The sequence below is a fragment of the Antechinus flavipes genome, chromosome 1, assembly GCF_016432865.1.
Source record: "Antechinus flavipes isolate AdamAnt ecotype Samford, QLD, Australia chromosome 1, AdamAnt_v2, whole genome shotgun sequence".
Lineage (NCBI taxonomy): Eukaryota > Metazoa > Chordata > Mammalia > Dasyuromorphia > Dasyuridae > Antechinus > Antechinus flavipes.
In genome coordinates, this window is record NC_067398.1 from 397,801,144 (window position 1) to 397,818,896 (window position 17,753).

The following is a 17,753-nucleotide window of genomic DNA, read 5'->3' on the forward strand; positions in this document are numbered from 1 at the left end:
AATTTGAAGGCAAGTTATAGGATTCTCAAATCCAATGGTTTTCTTAGTATTTATGAGGTATATATAGGTTATAGATGAGGAATCTAAGAAAGGATAAATAACATCTGAGTGTTAATAAAGATAATTTAAATCGTCCATAAACATTTTAATATGTAATAACTTCTTCAGTAATCAATGTCCTAACTTAAAAAGATGGGAAAAGAAGTAGGCTTTATTAAACATCTACTGTATACCAGACACTGTATGAAGTGCTTTACAAATAATATTCTGGATAATCCTCAAGACAATCCTATTAAACACATTAAGATAGTAGATATAGTTTGACAGTTCAGAAAACTGAGGCAGATAGGTTAAATGACTTGCCCCAAAACACACTGCTAATAAGCTGTGGCTGGATTTGAACACAGGACTTCATGATCTTCATGACAAGTTGAAGCTCTTTATTCACTCTGACATCTCACCAGCTAGGCTAGATGATCTTTAGGGTTTGAATGACATATTTTATTACCTTTTCAAAGTCCCACACCTAGTAAAGAAAGCTGCTTGAATCTAGGTATTCAGATCTTGAGATTAGTGATTTCTGCCCCCCTTGTCTATGCTTGCTTTCTTGAACATAAAAACTCAAAAGGTTTATTTCTTTAACAAAAATATCTGTGAACTCAAAATGTAATAAAGTCATAATTCCATGAAGAGTATAGTGCTATCAAGACATATCTTTGCCACATCATAGAATCATTAATGAAATGAAGTCAGAGTTTTAGTTCAGACCCTTAAGGCAACTGAAAAATTTTTGGAAAATTCTTGACTTTAGAGTATGTTCTGGGATGTTTGCCAAACATCTAGGTTTTGATTATTCCCTTTGTTTTTAATTAATTAAAAACACAATAAAATGAAAATGTTATGAGACAGTCTCATTGGATTAAAAAGGATAAAGATTTGTCTTTTTAAAAATTCAACATACATTGGATACACTATTTTGTCATTAAGTAAGTAGATAGGAAGCATTGTGTGGTCAGTATTTTGGAAAATTAACAAGTAAGGTAAACTGAGATTAAGAAAAAGAAAACAAATTCTGTGAGCAAAATAAAACAATTGCTTTAACTACAAATGTACTCTCCTCCCTTTGTTTTTCTAAGGCAAATGTTTTAAAGTATTGCAAGATGCTTAATTTAAACAAAAAGAATTTGATGAAGATCAGAAAAAAAGGTTGAAAAAAACACTAAAAACCCAAAACTCAATCCAAACTAAAACCTAAAATTCACTTTGACTCAGAAGAAACATTGGCAATGATGAACTGTTAGAGCTTTCTACATATAGTCAATACATGTCCCGGTTATAGGGAAATAGCTAGGGTAAGGTCAATACTTAAGGGATCAGTAAAGTCATGGGCAGAGGGGATTGGATTTTTATTCAACAGAGATTTTGCCCTGAACTTTTGGTAATTATATAGTTTTGCATTCCCTACTCTCAAATCTGTTTGGTGTCCAATCTCTCCAACAACCAGGATTACGTAATTATACAAAGATTAGAAAAGCAGAAAAAAAGGAAAAAAAAAAAACAAGAAGCCCAAATGATTAGATTTTTAAGAATCTATAGATTCTCATACAGAATATAAAATTATACCAAACAATTATATGCCTTGGCATAAGAACTCATAGAATAGTTATCAAGTTATATATCACACTGAAGCTCAAGGTAACTATAATAACAAATGAATCCTGGCCTCAACTCTAATAGTAATGTCACAGCATGGACATATTTTGTGGGGAAATGTGTGATTTTTATAATATCTAAGGGAGATATGGGATGAGAAAATTTGTTGTGAACCACTTATAGAAGAAAAATGTGATTTTTTAATTTATATCCCATTCTACTTCTGTTAAAGTTCTATTCTCAGTATATAGCAAGGAGACCCAGAGTTCTCAGGAGCTATCAGACAATATAGCAGAGGGAAATAATCCCTGAATTTAATTAAATGAACTGGATTCAAATACTCCTTCTGATACTTACCTGTGTAACCTTAGGCAAATAATTTAATCTACCTATGGAGTCCTTAGTTTTCTCATCTATAAAATAGGTGAAATGAAACTGATGGCCTCTGGGGTTCCATTTAGCTTTCAGTCATCCAACAGAATATCCTAATGGGCTGCAAATGTTTGCCACATAAGCACAGCAACAAAAAATTCGTCATATTGAGATAAGGACCAGAATATAAAAATTCAGTGAATCTTATCACCATGACAAGGATATTAAATACCATTTTCAACCTTGTATAAGGTTACAATTGGCCTCAGTAGAGGAAACAATGTAGTGCTAAAATACAAAAACATGAAATATTAAACTACGTTGTGTAATTAGTTGAGACAGAAACAAATTTGTAAATACTTCTTTATGACTTCGAGCAATTTCTAGACCAACCAGAAGCTTTACTTCATTTTATGAAAATTATCAATTATTACTATTTATCAGGGTCCTAAATATTATCAACAGTAACAACAATGATACATTTAGTGTATAAATGTTTTCAAATTGTTAAACAAGATGATATCTCATTTGATCATACCACTGTCCCATTTGGAAAAAGCTAAAGCCTGCTGGTAGCCACTTCCCTCCAGTTATATGTCCTAGAACTATTTAGAGAGTTTTATTAACAAAAATTTTGGTACATGGACTGAGTACTGAGTTCCACTTGAATGACTTGATCAGTTCCATTCATCTTAAAACACTTAAGGGGAACTTCTTTATGTCCTTGAATAACTGGTGATATGAGTAATGCTGTACTGAATGCCTTCTCTAATTTCGCAATTCATTTTAACATTCCTTTCCCCTAGAGTATCCAAACTATTTGAGCACTTTGAACGGTTGGCACACTTCCTTAACATTCCCACTGCTGATCATCAGAATGCCTGTATTCACTTTGCTAGTTATAGAATCAAATTAACACCCTAACATGGATATACTAACTAGTCTGTTGGCAACAGAATTCATTTATTAAGTACACTACTTGTGTATGTTTTGTGATTCTTAGAGGTAGGGCTATAGGTTTCAGGTTGTTCCTCATAAGGCTATAGAAAGTAATATACTTGCTGAAATATACAGAAAAGGCAGAAAACTATTATATCTTCTCATAGTATATTTATATCATATAAACTTTATCTCAATTTTGTATGTGTTTTCCAATCCCTAAGAAGAAGAAAAACCCTCTGCTTTTTAACCTATTAATGAAATCAGTGCTACTACTGTTTAGTCATTTAAAAAAATCTAAATTGAATTTCCATTTCTTTCATAATTATTTTGAAGAGTCAGCATAGTTCATGGATGTAGTTAGAATAGACTTAAAACCTAAATCCTGATACTTCTACTTTTGATCAGAGATAATACTTAAACTTTCTAAGCACCATTTTGTTGAAGTTCAAATTAGTTAATTTACTTAATGACATTGGTGAACGTATAGTTCTACATGAAAGTCAGCTATTTTATTACTATTGTTATTATAATAAGATATAATCTGTTATAATTATATATCAATAGAAATTACATGAATGTTATAATATATACTAAACAACTATAATATAAGGTATGTAATCAAAATAATAAATAATTTATATAAATTTTTATTATTTATATTAATGATAAATTTAAATAATAAAAACTATATTTAATAAAAGACCATAGGATCATAGGATATCTCAACTGTAAAAGGCTTTCTACATTAGTAGTTTTAAAATTTTTTTGCGCCATGTATTCTTCTGTTAGTCAGGTGAAATCTCTGTATCCTTTCTCAGAATAATGAATTGCAAACAATTGTATATAAATGAAATGCATAGGATTACAAAAGAAACCAATTTTATCGAAATATAGTTATAAAACTATCTTAAAAACAAATGAATAGATTCCATACTAAAAGCCATTGTTCTAACAATGTCCAACATGCTTATTTGATCAATGAGAAAATGTAGATTTGAAAACGATATAACAACCTAATAAGATACACCTAATAAGAAACAGAACTAAGATTCAAATTGAGGTCTTCTGAATCCAAAGCAAGCACTCTTTCCATCATATCACAATCTCTATAGCTATAGAGATTTCTAAATTTAGAGTAGAAAATGTAGTTTGTGGATCATGCATAAAGTATAATTTTAGGAAAATAGAACACCTGTGATAAAGTGAATTAATGTGAATGTGCTAAAATAATAGATCTAAAGATTTCCCATTGGTAGAGAGAATAGCTATTTGCAACTAGTTGATATACCGATTTGCATATATGTGTATATATTAAATATGTATGCACATAAGAATACTATTGCATATTGCATATTTTGCTTTATAGCTTAAATAATGGCCTCACTTGTACCAAAGCTCTAACAGATAGGGTAATCAAATTTAAGAGAATCTTCCTTATTCTCTGAGAGAAAAATGAAAAATGATGAAATTCCAGGAGTCTCTGTCAATTCACACATGGTCACTATATAGATACATATAGAAATTAAAATAGTGAGTGTGTGCATGTTGATTAACAGACAAATGCATTGAGTGTTCCTAAGAGTCATTTTCAAAATATTGCAAATATCTCTGATCTCTTTCAAATTGACTTATGAAAGTGTCAGTCTGTGAATGTGACAATAATCTTCCAAACAAAGCATAATAAATGTATTGTAAGGACCCCTGCAGAAGCATTTTACTTATCTGTAAGAGTCCAAGTTTTTAGATTTGTAGCTCTAATCTCATAAGCACTTTTGCTATGTGTGCATGCTAATTGCCACTTATCATAATGAGTTCCCTACCAATTTTTTTTAAAAAGAAGGGGGAGCTTATTTTGAAAGTAGGAGATTTCTTTGTAGAGAAAAGAGGCAGAAAACCAGGGTTTTGAGGAAGGACTCATAGTAGAAATGGGAAGCTTTTCTGTCTTGTTCCTTTGTGCAGCTATGAAAGGTTTCTGATTTAGAAGCTCTGAAGGCACTAAATTATTGCCTTCATCCTCGGTGTGGTGGGAGATTAACCCCAGCAGAGGTAATGAAATGGAACTTTGACTTTGAAGGCAGAAAGCACAGCAGGAATGCCTCAGGACATTAAGGCTGAATTATGCAATAGCTGGCACAATCAGTTTTTCTGTTGACTTATATCTAGGCAGTTAAGAAAAAAAAGGTATCAGATACTTTTCATTTAATGTTGATTTGATTTTAAAGTCAAATGATTGCAAATCAGGTTATCTCATAGTATTTTTTTCTCCTCAAGAAGTTCTGTATAACAGTGAAAAACAATAAAAAGTGGAGGAAACAGGTGTGGTGGCAATGGCTTGTAATCTCTGCTGGCAGGGAAGTTGAAGCAGGTGGATCTCTCTGGAGTTAATTTTAAGTAATAGTGGCATAAGGCTATAGTGTATCTGTACTAACTTGGGCATTAACATGACAAGTCTCTGTATCTTTCCCCTTCAATATACTCCCATTCCCTAAGACCATCAGGTTTCCTAAGAACATCAAACTAAACCAAGTCAAGATTGGATTAGATGAAAGCTCTCATGTCTATCAGGACCCAACTCATGAATAGCAACTGTATCTCTAACCTGGCCAAGATAAGGAGACACAGTCCTTGTTGTTATAATTTTGTTTTCACATAACTTAAAAAAAGAAGGGAGGAAATACTGCTCAAAGTGGCGACATGTACCACTCAGTGAATTCTTCCTCATGATTATCATCCACCCCATTGGCAACAATTGCCAGTCTCCCCTTCCTGTGTCCCAGACTTCTTTGTTAATTCTGTTGTGGCATTATCAGACAAAATTTTATTCAGGCAATGATTATGTATTATACAAGCCCTCTCACTTGTTGTCTAATACAACATGCTATATATACTGTGATACTTTATTGAACTGAATTGAATTTGGCTTTTTTTTCTTCTCCATAAAGTAATAGAAATAAATCTGTAGTGTAGCTGAAACTGGAGAAATTTGAGTTAAAGTACTATAAAAAACTGATAATAGGCTACCACTAATATATAAATCATATCCCTATAAATTATGAGCTAGGATTATAATGCTATGATTTAAAGAAATTATTAGAATTTTTGAAAATACCATCAATAATCTATAAATATGCTGTTGAAGATCCAAAATTTTAGAACTAATTTTAATTCACAGTATAAGCAAATTTGAGATGTGGTCTATTAGTCTAAATTTTATACTTAAGGAAGCTCTGCCACAATATACCTGCTAAGAGCTCATCATCATCATCATCACAATAACAAGTTAGTATTAATTTAATATTTCAAAGTTTGTAAAGTATTTTACACTTATCTATGTTGATCCTCATATCCCTATGAAACAGGTGCTACTACCCCCATTTTACAGATGGGGAAACTGAGGCAAAGGTTATGACTTGGCTAGGGTCACAAAGACAATAAGTGTCTGAGATAAACTTAAACTCAGATTCAGCTCTCTACATAGCCACCTAATAAAGAGCTTGAAGACCTCTAAAAATGGGGAACCCACCATTTCTCTAGGCAGTCCATTTCACTTTGAGAGATCTCTAGTTAAGAAATTTTCTTGATTTCAAACTTAAATTTACTTCATTTCAATATCTACATATTCTGATTCTGCCCTCTGGAGTCAAATTTGTCCAGTTGTTTCTGATTCTTTGTGAGCTCATTTAGAGTTTTTTTGGCAAAGAGACTGGATTGGTTTGTCATTTATTTATCCAGCTAATTGTGACAGAGGAAGAATCTGAGGTAAACAGGGCTAAGTGACTTGCCCAAGGCCACACAGCTAATAAGTGTCTGAGGTCTTATTTGAACTCATAAAAATGAGTCTTTCTGATTCCAAGTCTAACAGTTTGGATTGCTTTGCAATCCAAATGCAACAACTCTAAGAACAAGGTCATGATAGCCCTTTAGGTATTTGAAAACAGATACCTGAGTGTTCTTTTTGTAAAGGGCTGAAACTCTGAATAGGTGCACTGGAACCAGACAATCGAACACTTAAAGCTAATTACCTATTGGACAATATTCTATTAGCATATGCTTGGAAAATGGCCCTTCCCACTATTCTGTGCTGGCTCAATTTTTTGGTGTATATAGATAATTGTAGGAGGCATTAGGGAGTAGAGTAAGACAAGCCAGAGTCACTTTGGCTGTGGACGAGGAGAAGAGATGTTTTGGAGAGCTTGTGTCCATTCCCTTCACTTCTCCCCTTAATGACCAAGAATAAAGACCAAGGATTTTTGCTGATCCTGAGTCCAGCTGATTCTAAGGCATCCAGGGTCTTAACTAGGAAACGTGACCCATTCTTTCAGTAAGTCCTCTGATTCCATGAACTTAAAGCCTTTCTCCAGTCAGGATACTCTGCCTGTTCTACTCTAGACAATTTCTAGCTTCTCAATGTATGCCCAAACCCTGCTTTTGGAATTTAATAGCCATTTGACCATGAGAGTTAAAGTCATTTGATCTCTCAAAGTCATGAACAATTCTAATGCTATAAGCTGTGGATCAGTTACTGATCAGCAATAGAAAAAGAATTGTCTTCATCTAGAAATTCCCTTTGGCCATGAAACCATAAGTCAATCATTTACATCACATGCTAATAAAATAAATAAAACATTTCATTGATAAAATAAGAAAAGACTCCCACAGGAAGTCTATCTTAGGCAATATCTAAAGGTTTTTATTTACTTAATTACTGAACTGCCATAATGCTTTGGAATTAAACTGATTTTAAAAGAAATTTAGAGTTTCACAAACAGTAGCCCTGAAAAGACCAGAAAGAAGTATATTAAAACTTCCTCAGAAACATCTTGTGAAGGAACACAAGAGTTTTTACTTGTCTAGTCTCAAATTCAGTTATACTCTTTAGAATAGGTTACTGAGATATTGTATATAAGTTGTGTTTGATGACTTTTTTTTTTGTTTGTAAGCATAAGTTATCAAAAAGACTAAAAAAAAAAAACATTGTATTTTCCTACAGAATCTTTTGACAGGCAGTTTGGCTTGATGCATGTGCTGCTTTACTTAGTTTCAATTGCTTGGAACAAGATACCCCTCCCAGAAAAAATTCAAACTTCCAAACTCACTGGCACCCAGCTAACTCAATCCTTGATGAACTCTACCTCCTTTAGTCTCCTCTTTGCCTTGTTAATTGGAGGGTTAGAGGATGGTGAGAATTCCTTCCTCTATAGAAGTTTTAACTCTCAGATTCTTTCACTTTGCATTTGTTGCCTTTTTTGGTTTCAGTCCATGGTACAACATAGTCCTACAATGGATTGTTTTCAGTTAGTATTCTTTTAAGAGAATTAAAACTATCAAGTCTTATCTTGTGTTAAGCTTTATCTTTAGAATAAAAATATCTTGAGTTCCTTTATTTTTCAGGCTAACAAAGTATCATAAGTAATTCTATCTAATAATGAAAATTCATTACTGTAAAAATGTTCATTTTAGTTCAATTAATGAATTCCAATGTCCATGAGGCATTCAGAGAAAACAGAATGGAAATTTAACTAGTAACAAACTGGTCATCAAACACAACTGGATTTTATACTACAGCAAATATTTACATGCTCACTGGTCTTCATCCATCAAATGCTGAAAATTAGGAGAAGAAAATGGGATGACTTACAACAAGAAAGCTAACAATGTAATTACTCCTTCTGGTAGGAGCAATGAACAACCAAGGTTAAGATGCTGACAAGTGTTAAAATGAAATTATACAACACAAGGATAGGTCAACCATTGTATTGTTTTCCCTTTATTCCAATGATTTAATTTGTTTTGATAAATAGATATATAAAGTGGTTCAAGAATAGAGTACTTATGTGCTAGGAAGACAAAAAGAAATTTTTTTTTTTGATACAGTGGAATGAATAAGTGATTTTAAAAAAGGGTAAGAGAAAAGAGAGCTGAATAAAGACAGCATAAGCATAATAGTGAGATGGAAATGGAAGGTGTCTTCCCTAATTTTTTCCCCCATGAACACAATGAAGTCCAGAAAATGAAAGAACTTGACCAAAGGGATAGCTAACTAGTTTCATAGACAGGAATAGAATCTAACAAAAGTAGAGACACTTCTTCTCATATTCAATTCAAAACGCATCTCACTATTCCATATTGTTGCTTAGCATTGAAAAATGTCTGTATATTGATGTATATTAAAGTGGGGGGAGGTGGAAGAACACAACTTAAATCAATAAAATGTATTTGTCAAGATTCCTATAGTTATAGTAACTGATTTAAAAAAAATGTTTCTCTAATTTTCACAGGTAGACATTATTTTCATAACATATCAACTGAAATTTTTAAGTTAAAATTTGTTCTTTTCTGAAATACAGCTACCAACAATAACAACAATAATGATGATGACAACATTGGGGTGAACAAATGCACAAAAAATGAAGGGCAAGAATACTCAGCACAAACTCATCTGTTAGAATTAATATTGGAAAATACAAAATTGGCATTCTAAATAACTTTTTTGTTCAATTGGTAGAAATCCTTTGGACAGTGTATTATTATGATGCATTTAAATACTTGTTTTATCAAGTAATAAAAATATCTTACAATTACATTTACAAATTTTGAAAGGTACTTTAATAGATTCCCCACCCTACCCCAAATTTGATCCTCAGAAGTAGCTTGTGAAACAGATAGTATTGTGGAGAGACCCAGAAAGTGGTGAATGGAAGGGACCAGATAGGCTAACTGCTTGGGGAAGAGGGTTTGCTTGTATCTCTACAGATGGAGAAGGAATCAGATGGGTACCAATGAGCCATATCCACCTTGTCCATCGCAGAGAGATGGAGCAGACCCTTGAAATGAAGGAGAAGGCTCAAGAAATATCAGGTGGTTCTGTTGCTGATTGTGCTCACCATTGAAAGAGCGTGGCAGTTATGGTGTTTGACTCATGGACATAGAAAATTGTTGGACTTGAAAACCCTCAGGAATCACTGGATTCTTTGAGACATAAGACTTGAAAGCCCTCAGGAATCATTGGATTTTCTGAGAAATGATAAGATTGTTACAGGACTTCAAAATCTGCTGGAATTATTGGATTCCCTAACACATAAAAAGACTTCTGCAGGACTTCAAAAACTTGGGGAGATCATTGGATTCCCTGATATGTGAAGCAATGGACAATAGATTGGTTTGGGACTATCTTTTGGCTGCTGAAGAAGGTGTATGTGTGACTGCTGTTTACATATTCTCCTTCTAGGACTCCTGGCAATCTTTTACAACACCATGTTGATTTATATTGTTTGTTATACCATTATTTGCGTGTACAATTCATGTTTGTTACACCACATCAAGCCTGCACTGACTTTGGGGAGAGTCATCACTAATAGCCTGTGTGTTATTGCTGTGTGCTTGTGTAATATCTTCCATGCTGATGGGTTTGTGCATACCTGTTTCTAATAAGACCCTTCAGCCCAGAAACTCGCTAGCAACCCCCACTTCCCTTTGGTGCTTTTCATCTCCCTTCCTGAGATGTCAGGGAGGGCATGATTATCTCCTTTTTAGTGCTTTCACCTCCCTTTCTGAGAAATCAGGGGGGTCGTGATCACCTCCTTTTCGGTGCTTTCACCTCCTTTCCTGAGAAGTCAGGGAGGGTATGATCACTTCCCCTTGGGGGCTCTGACCTCCCTGAGGAGTCAGGGATGGCATGATAACCTGTGTTCTAAAACAAAAGAAAGCGGGAGATGCAATGGGCTGAGGCTTGAGTTGATGCACTGAGGTCCCAAGCACATGAGGCTAAATAGTAATTGCACCATAGTCTATTAATATATATGCTTGGAGAAAGAATGGCCCCTGCCCACTCTTTGTGCAAATCCTGATGTGTTGTATAGGAAATGACGTTTTTTGGTGGGTGGAGGCAAGGGAGTGAAAGGGGAAGTGGAAGAAGAGACTGCTGGCTGGCTTTTTGACACAGCTGCTCGCATTGCTATCTGCAACCCGCCCTTCACCTCCCATCCCCCTCTGCTAGCTGGCTTCCTGTCGCAGCTGCCCATACTGCTAACACAATCCTTCTTCATCTCTACTGAGAATTCTCTCTACTGAGAATAAAGATTGAAGATTTTTCCCTTAACCTGAATTCCTGACTCCGGCTGATTTTAAATATGTGGTCATCACATAGTATAGGCATTCATTTTCACAGTTGAGAAAAATAAGGGTAAGAAAAGCTAAAGACCTTGCTTTGAATCATATAGCTAATAAGTAACTGAGATAATATTTAAATCCAGGTCTTTTTGACCCTAAGTGCATTTCATTATGTACAAAACCAGTCTGCTTCTCTCAAATAATTATTTACTCATATATATTCTATTACTACACCATGTTAAGAATTCTGTATGTAGGGACCCAGAATTATAGTCTTAATTACATTTTAGGATAGAAGGGGCCAGAATCTTTCACAAGAGGCTTCATAGGATTGATTGCTACAAAGAACTGTTAGAAATCATCTAATTTCATTTTTTCTTTGGAGCATAGTTACCACTCAAATGGATCTGTATTCTCAATAGTTTTTAAGATATTTCTAAAGATTAAAGTCTGAATTCCATTCTTGCCTATACATCTTAAATGCCTCTCTTCATATTTTCCTAAATGATCGCCATACAGTTCCAATCCATTGTTAAAGGTATCACTGCAGCACTCTGGATGTCCATTTGTCTTCTCTCATTCTTGACATATGACAGATTTGTCATATTTTTCTATGATACAATTCTTCAGCGACATCTTTTACACCTATTCTTCATCAGAATTACTGATTGATTTTATGTTTCAACCTCCTCATAACTAGCATATAGCTTTCTATGACCTTTGGTGATACTCATCTTTATTTGTTCAGAATGAAACTCCTTATGAAACACCTTTAGTTAAAGTCCAAGTAGTTGCATTCCCTGCTGATTAAAGATCAATAAAGCACTCAAGTAGATAATATCTGAAATGATACCAGTGGGAATAGTTTAGGAAGGTACCTTCTGCTTGCAATGGTATGAACTTGAACTCATTTTATGGCTACTGTATTCTGTGGTCACATTGGCAGAGAGTGACTTCATATTCAATAGATATTATAATTTTGGGAAGATATTTTGAAAAAGATCTTTCCTATGGAGATAGTTCATCACATCATAGCAAGATCTTCCATAGACAAATACATAGTGAGATGAAGGGCTTTTAAAGAATATTCTCAAGGGAAAATAAATGTTAGAGGAGTTACCTAGATACCCCAAGGAATTTATTAGGAACTTCAGCTCTTCAGAGATTTTCCCTTCAGAGACTAAGAATCTGAAACACTTTAGAAAGTTTTTTCTTTGAGTTTTCTGCAGGTAAGCAAAGACAATTTGATGTATAAATTCTCAGGCATGCAAGAAGGAAAATTCTGGGCAAAAACACCTAATTTTTTTTTGTTTTTGTTTATCAATTTATCTCAAATACATATCTCAAATAACATAAAAACTAATTTAAGATGAGGTCCTTATGTGATTATCAGTGAATCATTTAACAAGCAGTATCAAATACTTATTAAATGCCTGTCAATATGAAAATCCTGAAGATGCAAAAAAAGTAACAAAAAACACTTACTGCTCCCAAGTAGCTCATATTCTAATTGTGGAGACAATAAAATATATACTTACAAAGAAAGCTAATAGGTAAAAGATAATATCAGATGTTTTAAAATGTTTTTCCTTCTTTATCTATCACTTATTTTTGCTAGTTAATTTTCCCAGCATCTAATTCATTGTGTACAAAATACATGCTTATAATAAATTGCAGGGTAAATTTCAAGTCTTTCATTCTTAATCTAGAAATTGGCAAGAGCCCTCTATAACATAAAATAAATCTATGTCATTTATATTAAAAATGTCATTATATATGATACAGTTCTTTACAATATTAATTAGAAAATAACTTCTATCAAAAGAACAACAGAATTACATACAGTATATTTTTTATGTGAAATGGTGACAATAAAATGTAGGTTCTAATTCTGCCCACATGTTCTGATTTATATTAAAAATCTGATGTACATATTTTCCTTTGTGTTTTCAACAAAGATATTAGTTTCAACAAACCAATATACGTTAAATGAAACAATTGAATCACAATTGCAGTAAGTGAAATCATTTCCCCATGTTGACACTTGATAAATTACTTTTGAGAAGAGTGTATCAGGAATTAACAACATCCAAAAGAAGAGGATTAATCAAAAAGGATTAAAAATAAGACAACTGCTATTACTGCAAAACTCATGCATGAAATTATTTTAAAGAACTTTGAAGTGATAACTTTTGTCTTTATGTAGGAAAAAAAGAATAATAGAATCTACAACATAACAGAACATCTCAGCCTTAAGAGCTTTGGAATTTATTTCTCATTCTTTCATTGTCATTATGTCACAGTAAGTAGGTCAGGTCTTGAACCTAAATACTTATATACAACTTATCCTATAAACATGCTAACAAAAATAAACATTTATTTTTATTTGAAACATTTGTTAAATATGGAGTGGAATACTGTGAAATACTCAACTCTTTAGATGCTAACCAGAAATGGAAAGAAAGACACTATTTTCTTCTAAATCACCTAGATTCAGGACCTTGGACTTATCTTTGATTCTCCTACTGTTGTGCCAAAATACTTAATGAATTTCCACTCCTAGAACTATAAAGCTCATGAGCCTCTCCTGCCTTGTTTACTTTTAGCCAGAGAACAAAAAAAGGATCTTTACTAATATAGTTTTCTAAGAACAATAGCTACAAAACATCTCTTCCATAAATACAGAGCACACTCCTGTGGCTGGCTGCCTTGTGATTCTATCAGATACTAGAATAAAATCAAGAGTAACAGCATAATCACTTTTTTATATTTTAAGACTTTAATGCCCTTTTGGTCTCTTTACTGTCTTCTTTATATTTTAATATAGACTGAAGATCAAGCCATTCTCCTGGTTGCTATTTAGTATTCTATATTATCTTGCCTTTGTTATTTATTCAAAACAAATGTTATTATCATGAATAATATAAGAGCAATTATTAAGCCAATGTAAGGAGTCATGATACTTCAATTTCTGAGCTACAAATATCAATTTATATTGGATGACTCTTGGGCAGAATTATATTCCATCAAGTGGACTAGAGGGAAATCCATTAAACAGTGGTCCTATATCACCCCTACTCTACCATACTATCAACAGATATTTATGTGACATGCACTCAAAGCTCTTCAACATCCAGTAACCCTCCTGCACTGGATGCTCTCCATCTCATTAATGTCTACAAAGGGACAACTACCAGGAGAGTGACTCAGGTTATACTAAGACACAGCATGCCCAATGCTACTGATGTCCTCTGACAATGTTGCAGAATCATATATTTCAGAAATTTGGTTTCTTTTTAAATAATATCCCATGCTCCTATATTTTAAAATCTATTCATTTGAAATGAAACTTTTTTCCTTTAAAAAAATTATGTAACAATCATTCTTCATGTCTTTTATTCCAATATGATTATTTTTATTTCTAACTATTATAGTCCATAATCTTTCTTAATGATTCTAATTCATTTTATTTCTTCATCCTTTTCTACCTTCTTATATGAAATGATTATGAATTATTGAAAAATACTTCTCTCCACTAAGAAAGGTTGTATCTTCAATGGGAATTCCTCATGCCTATGACATAACAGTTTTGATTTTGTCCAATTTCAAATTTTTTTGTAGGCATCAAAATAAGACATTGAAAATAAGATTTAAACAGGTTTTTTACAGAAGATTTCTTTTTATCTAGTAGTGCCAGAATTAAGTATGTATTTTTTTTTGACACAGCTGAGAATCAAGTGAACGGTAGCCAACATTTGTAGAAAAATTGAAATATCAGGATTACTGTATTTGATTAATAATTGCTCATATTATTCATGATAACAGCATTTATTTTTAATGAATAATAGAAGTAAGATTATATTGAACACTCAGTTCAGTCTGGGTTCTTCAAAGTGGGTATGAATAGTGCTCAAGTAGCTATCTCAAGGCATGCCATAAAATTACCTATCTTAACATTTGCATGCCAATGGATATTTATTTCTTTTTCTATAAAACATATGCAAAACCTGCATCACAGTGCAACTGCACTCCTAGACTCTACCAGTTAAATTTCTTTGGGATAAATTTTAAGTATACTCTTTAATACTCAAGCCACATGCCTTTCTATAAAGATACTGGAAATATGACATAATATAGTATTCACAGATGGAGACATATATTTATGGTAACTCTATCTGCATAAATCAAGTGAATATGAATAAAACATTGTTTAACTATACAACAAAGCAATTTCAACTTCAGAAGTAAAGCATTACTGATTCTAATGCTACTATGAGGAAAGGGATAGGAAGAAGGAGCACCTATTAGCAATTTCTTTAATAAATATTTTTCATGGTTTTGTAAGCTCAGATACAATTTATAACTTAAAGTTTACTTTCAAATGGAGAGGTATGAAAGCAGTAGAGTAACTAGAATTTCCTTGGTTTTAATGGTGCTACTATATTTTTTCAGGAATTTATATCCTGATAGAAAAACTCATTGAGGGCCAAAGAGGCATTCACTTAAAAAGAGGGGGAGGGTGACATTACTAATCAATTAATGTAAAAATCAAACATGTGACAGGTCTTCAGAGGCAACCCACCAATATCCCTTCTCATTGCATAGAGCAAAGGTATTCTTTCTCTTATTAATAACTGAAAAATGCATACTTAGAAATTCTCAACATAACAATAGTTTTTCTTTTATTTAGAAAGACATTAGATTCCATAGACAAATTCAAAACACATTGGACTGTAATCTAAACCTAGAATCACAGAATTCAAAAGTAAATCAATACTCTTAAAACACAAGTAAAAAAGTAATAATATAAAGTCAAGTCAGAAACTTTTTTGTGCTATGTAATGTAGGAAAAAAAATTAAGTTTTCACCCACCTGGGATCTTTCTGAATGCTATCAATGGAAGGTGACCTAGCCAAAGTCCCTTCGGGTGGTATGGCAGGCCCAGATTTGCTGTATGGTGACTCGACAGAAGGACAATACTGCAGCTGTCGGTAGGGGTCTGCGTAATTGGAGGCTGGGCCTGCAGCGTAACTGGCCCTCTGGAAGGTCGATGCTGCATTCTGTGTGCCGTGCTGACTGCCTGTGCGCTGTAAGGGTACGGAGTCGACACCAGGGGAAGATGGGGCTACGACAGGAAAGTAGGGACAAAGTAAAAAATTGAGGACCTGTTCACAGAAATGGTTAACCAGGTCTAGGCAGAGGAAAAAAATACACACATAAAAACAGGGGTTTGAAAAAAATAAAAAAAAATTAGCTGTCATAATTGAAATAAAAAGTTCAATATTAGCCAGTGCATTTTATTTAATGATTCACTGAGGAAATAAACATAGTAACTGAGAGGAGGTAATCCTTTATCAGTGGGTATTAAATATCCTACAGTTGGTGACAAGAGAAATGAAAAATATTTTCAAAACTAAAATACAATTTAAATTGGTTTAATATCTTATTAAGAATCATGAACAATCACCATAAAGCTAGGTTATAAAGAAACAATTATGGGGAAGGGAGAAGTAATATCCTCTGTTCCCATTTTCTTTTGGACAAATTGTAGTGGTAAATGCACTCGCCTTAAAAAAAAAAAGTTAAGCAATCACCTATTAAAAATTCCAGTTTTCATACTTTAAAGTAGTTACAAATGGTTTATGCATTTTTGAATACAAAGGGTGTTATTTTTCATTTAAAAAAAATTAACTGTGGGGAAGTAGGAGGGTTATAATAAATGCTGAAGGAATTAATAATAATAAAAAAGTAATACCAAACCATTAAAATACAAATAAGATGATTTCACATGTCACCCCCTACATGAAATATAAGTAACATTACTCTGCAAGACAATTTCTATTTCTTTTCCCCAACACAATTTGTTCAAAAATAATTTATTAATACAGTTTGTAGAAGTGGTGAAGGAAGGGCAATCATCTACACAGGATGTAAATAAAATGATGAATTGACTACTATTAGTTTTTTTCTTCTATTTAATGTTTTAGCCTTTCCTCTTGTAGGTTTAGATATTTTCTTACTGAAGCATAGTACTTCTTAAATATCTAAATTAATTGAAGTTATTCTGTGAAAGAATACTACCTCAAATAAAGTTCCAGTAAGTTAGGTCAATTTGAATTTTTTAAAAAATGAAGCCAGAATGGCATATCATGTACCATTATTTTTACTCCATTTACAGGAAGGAAGTAACTCCCTTCATCAAAATCATGTCTGATAAATTCATGGACTGCCAAAGAATACCGCAGTTCTTAGGATCATTAAGATAGACAACACATTTACTTTTTGGCTTACTAGATAACAATGTACCCAAATTAAAAGTCAGTGTCAAGACAAGATCAATTATAGTGAAGTAGTTACATTACAATGTTGTTAAATCCCCATTATAAATCATTCCAGACTTCCATAAAATACTAAACAGTGTCACCTACTAAAGATGATTGGCCAAAGCATGTTGTATTCTCCTTTGATTATTGGGAACATGCATCATATTAAAACACAAATGAAACTGTGTCATAGTGACAAAATTATGGGGCAAAAATTTAGAAATATTCAGTCAAGATGATATAAAGATGAAAAGGATAAAAACAAAACAGATTCCAGTCCTGGGAATGGATCTGCCAGTAAAAAGAAGCACAACTACTTCCTGTCACATCTTTCATGTCAGCTCTGGGATTTCC

At 33.1% G+C, this 17,753-nt stretch overlaps 1 protein-coding gene across 4 annotated transcripts in view; it reads right to left on the reverse strand.

The window, feature by feature from the left end:
• CTNND2 (catenin delta 2) overlaps positions 1-17,753 on the reverse strand; it is a 1,133,181-nt gene that overhangs the window by 402,056 nt on the left and 713,372 nt on the right. For all 4 annotated transcript variants that reach the window (XM_051969857.1, XM_051969856.1, XM_051969854.1 and 1 more), the window contains one exon: positions 15,949-16,201. In XM_051969857.1, coding sequence (XP_051825817.1) covers positions 15,949-16,201 — 253 coding nt within the window. The remainder of the gene's footprint in view (positions 1-15,948; positions 16,202-17,753) is intronic.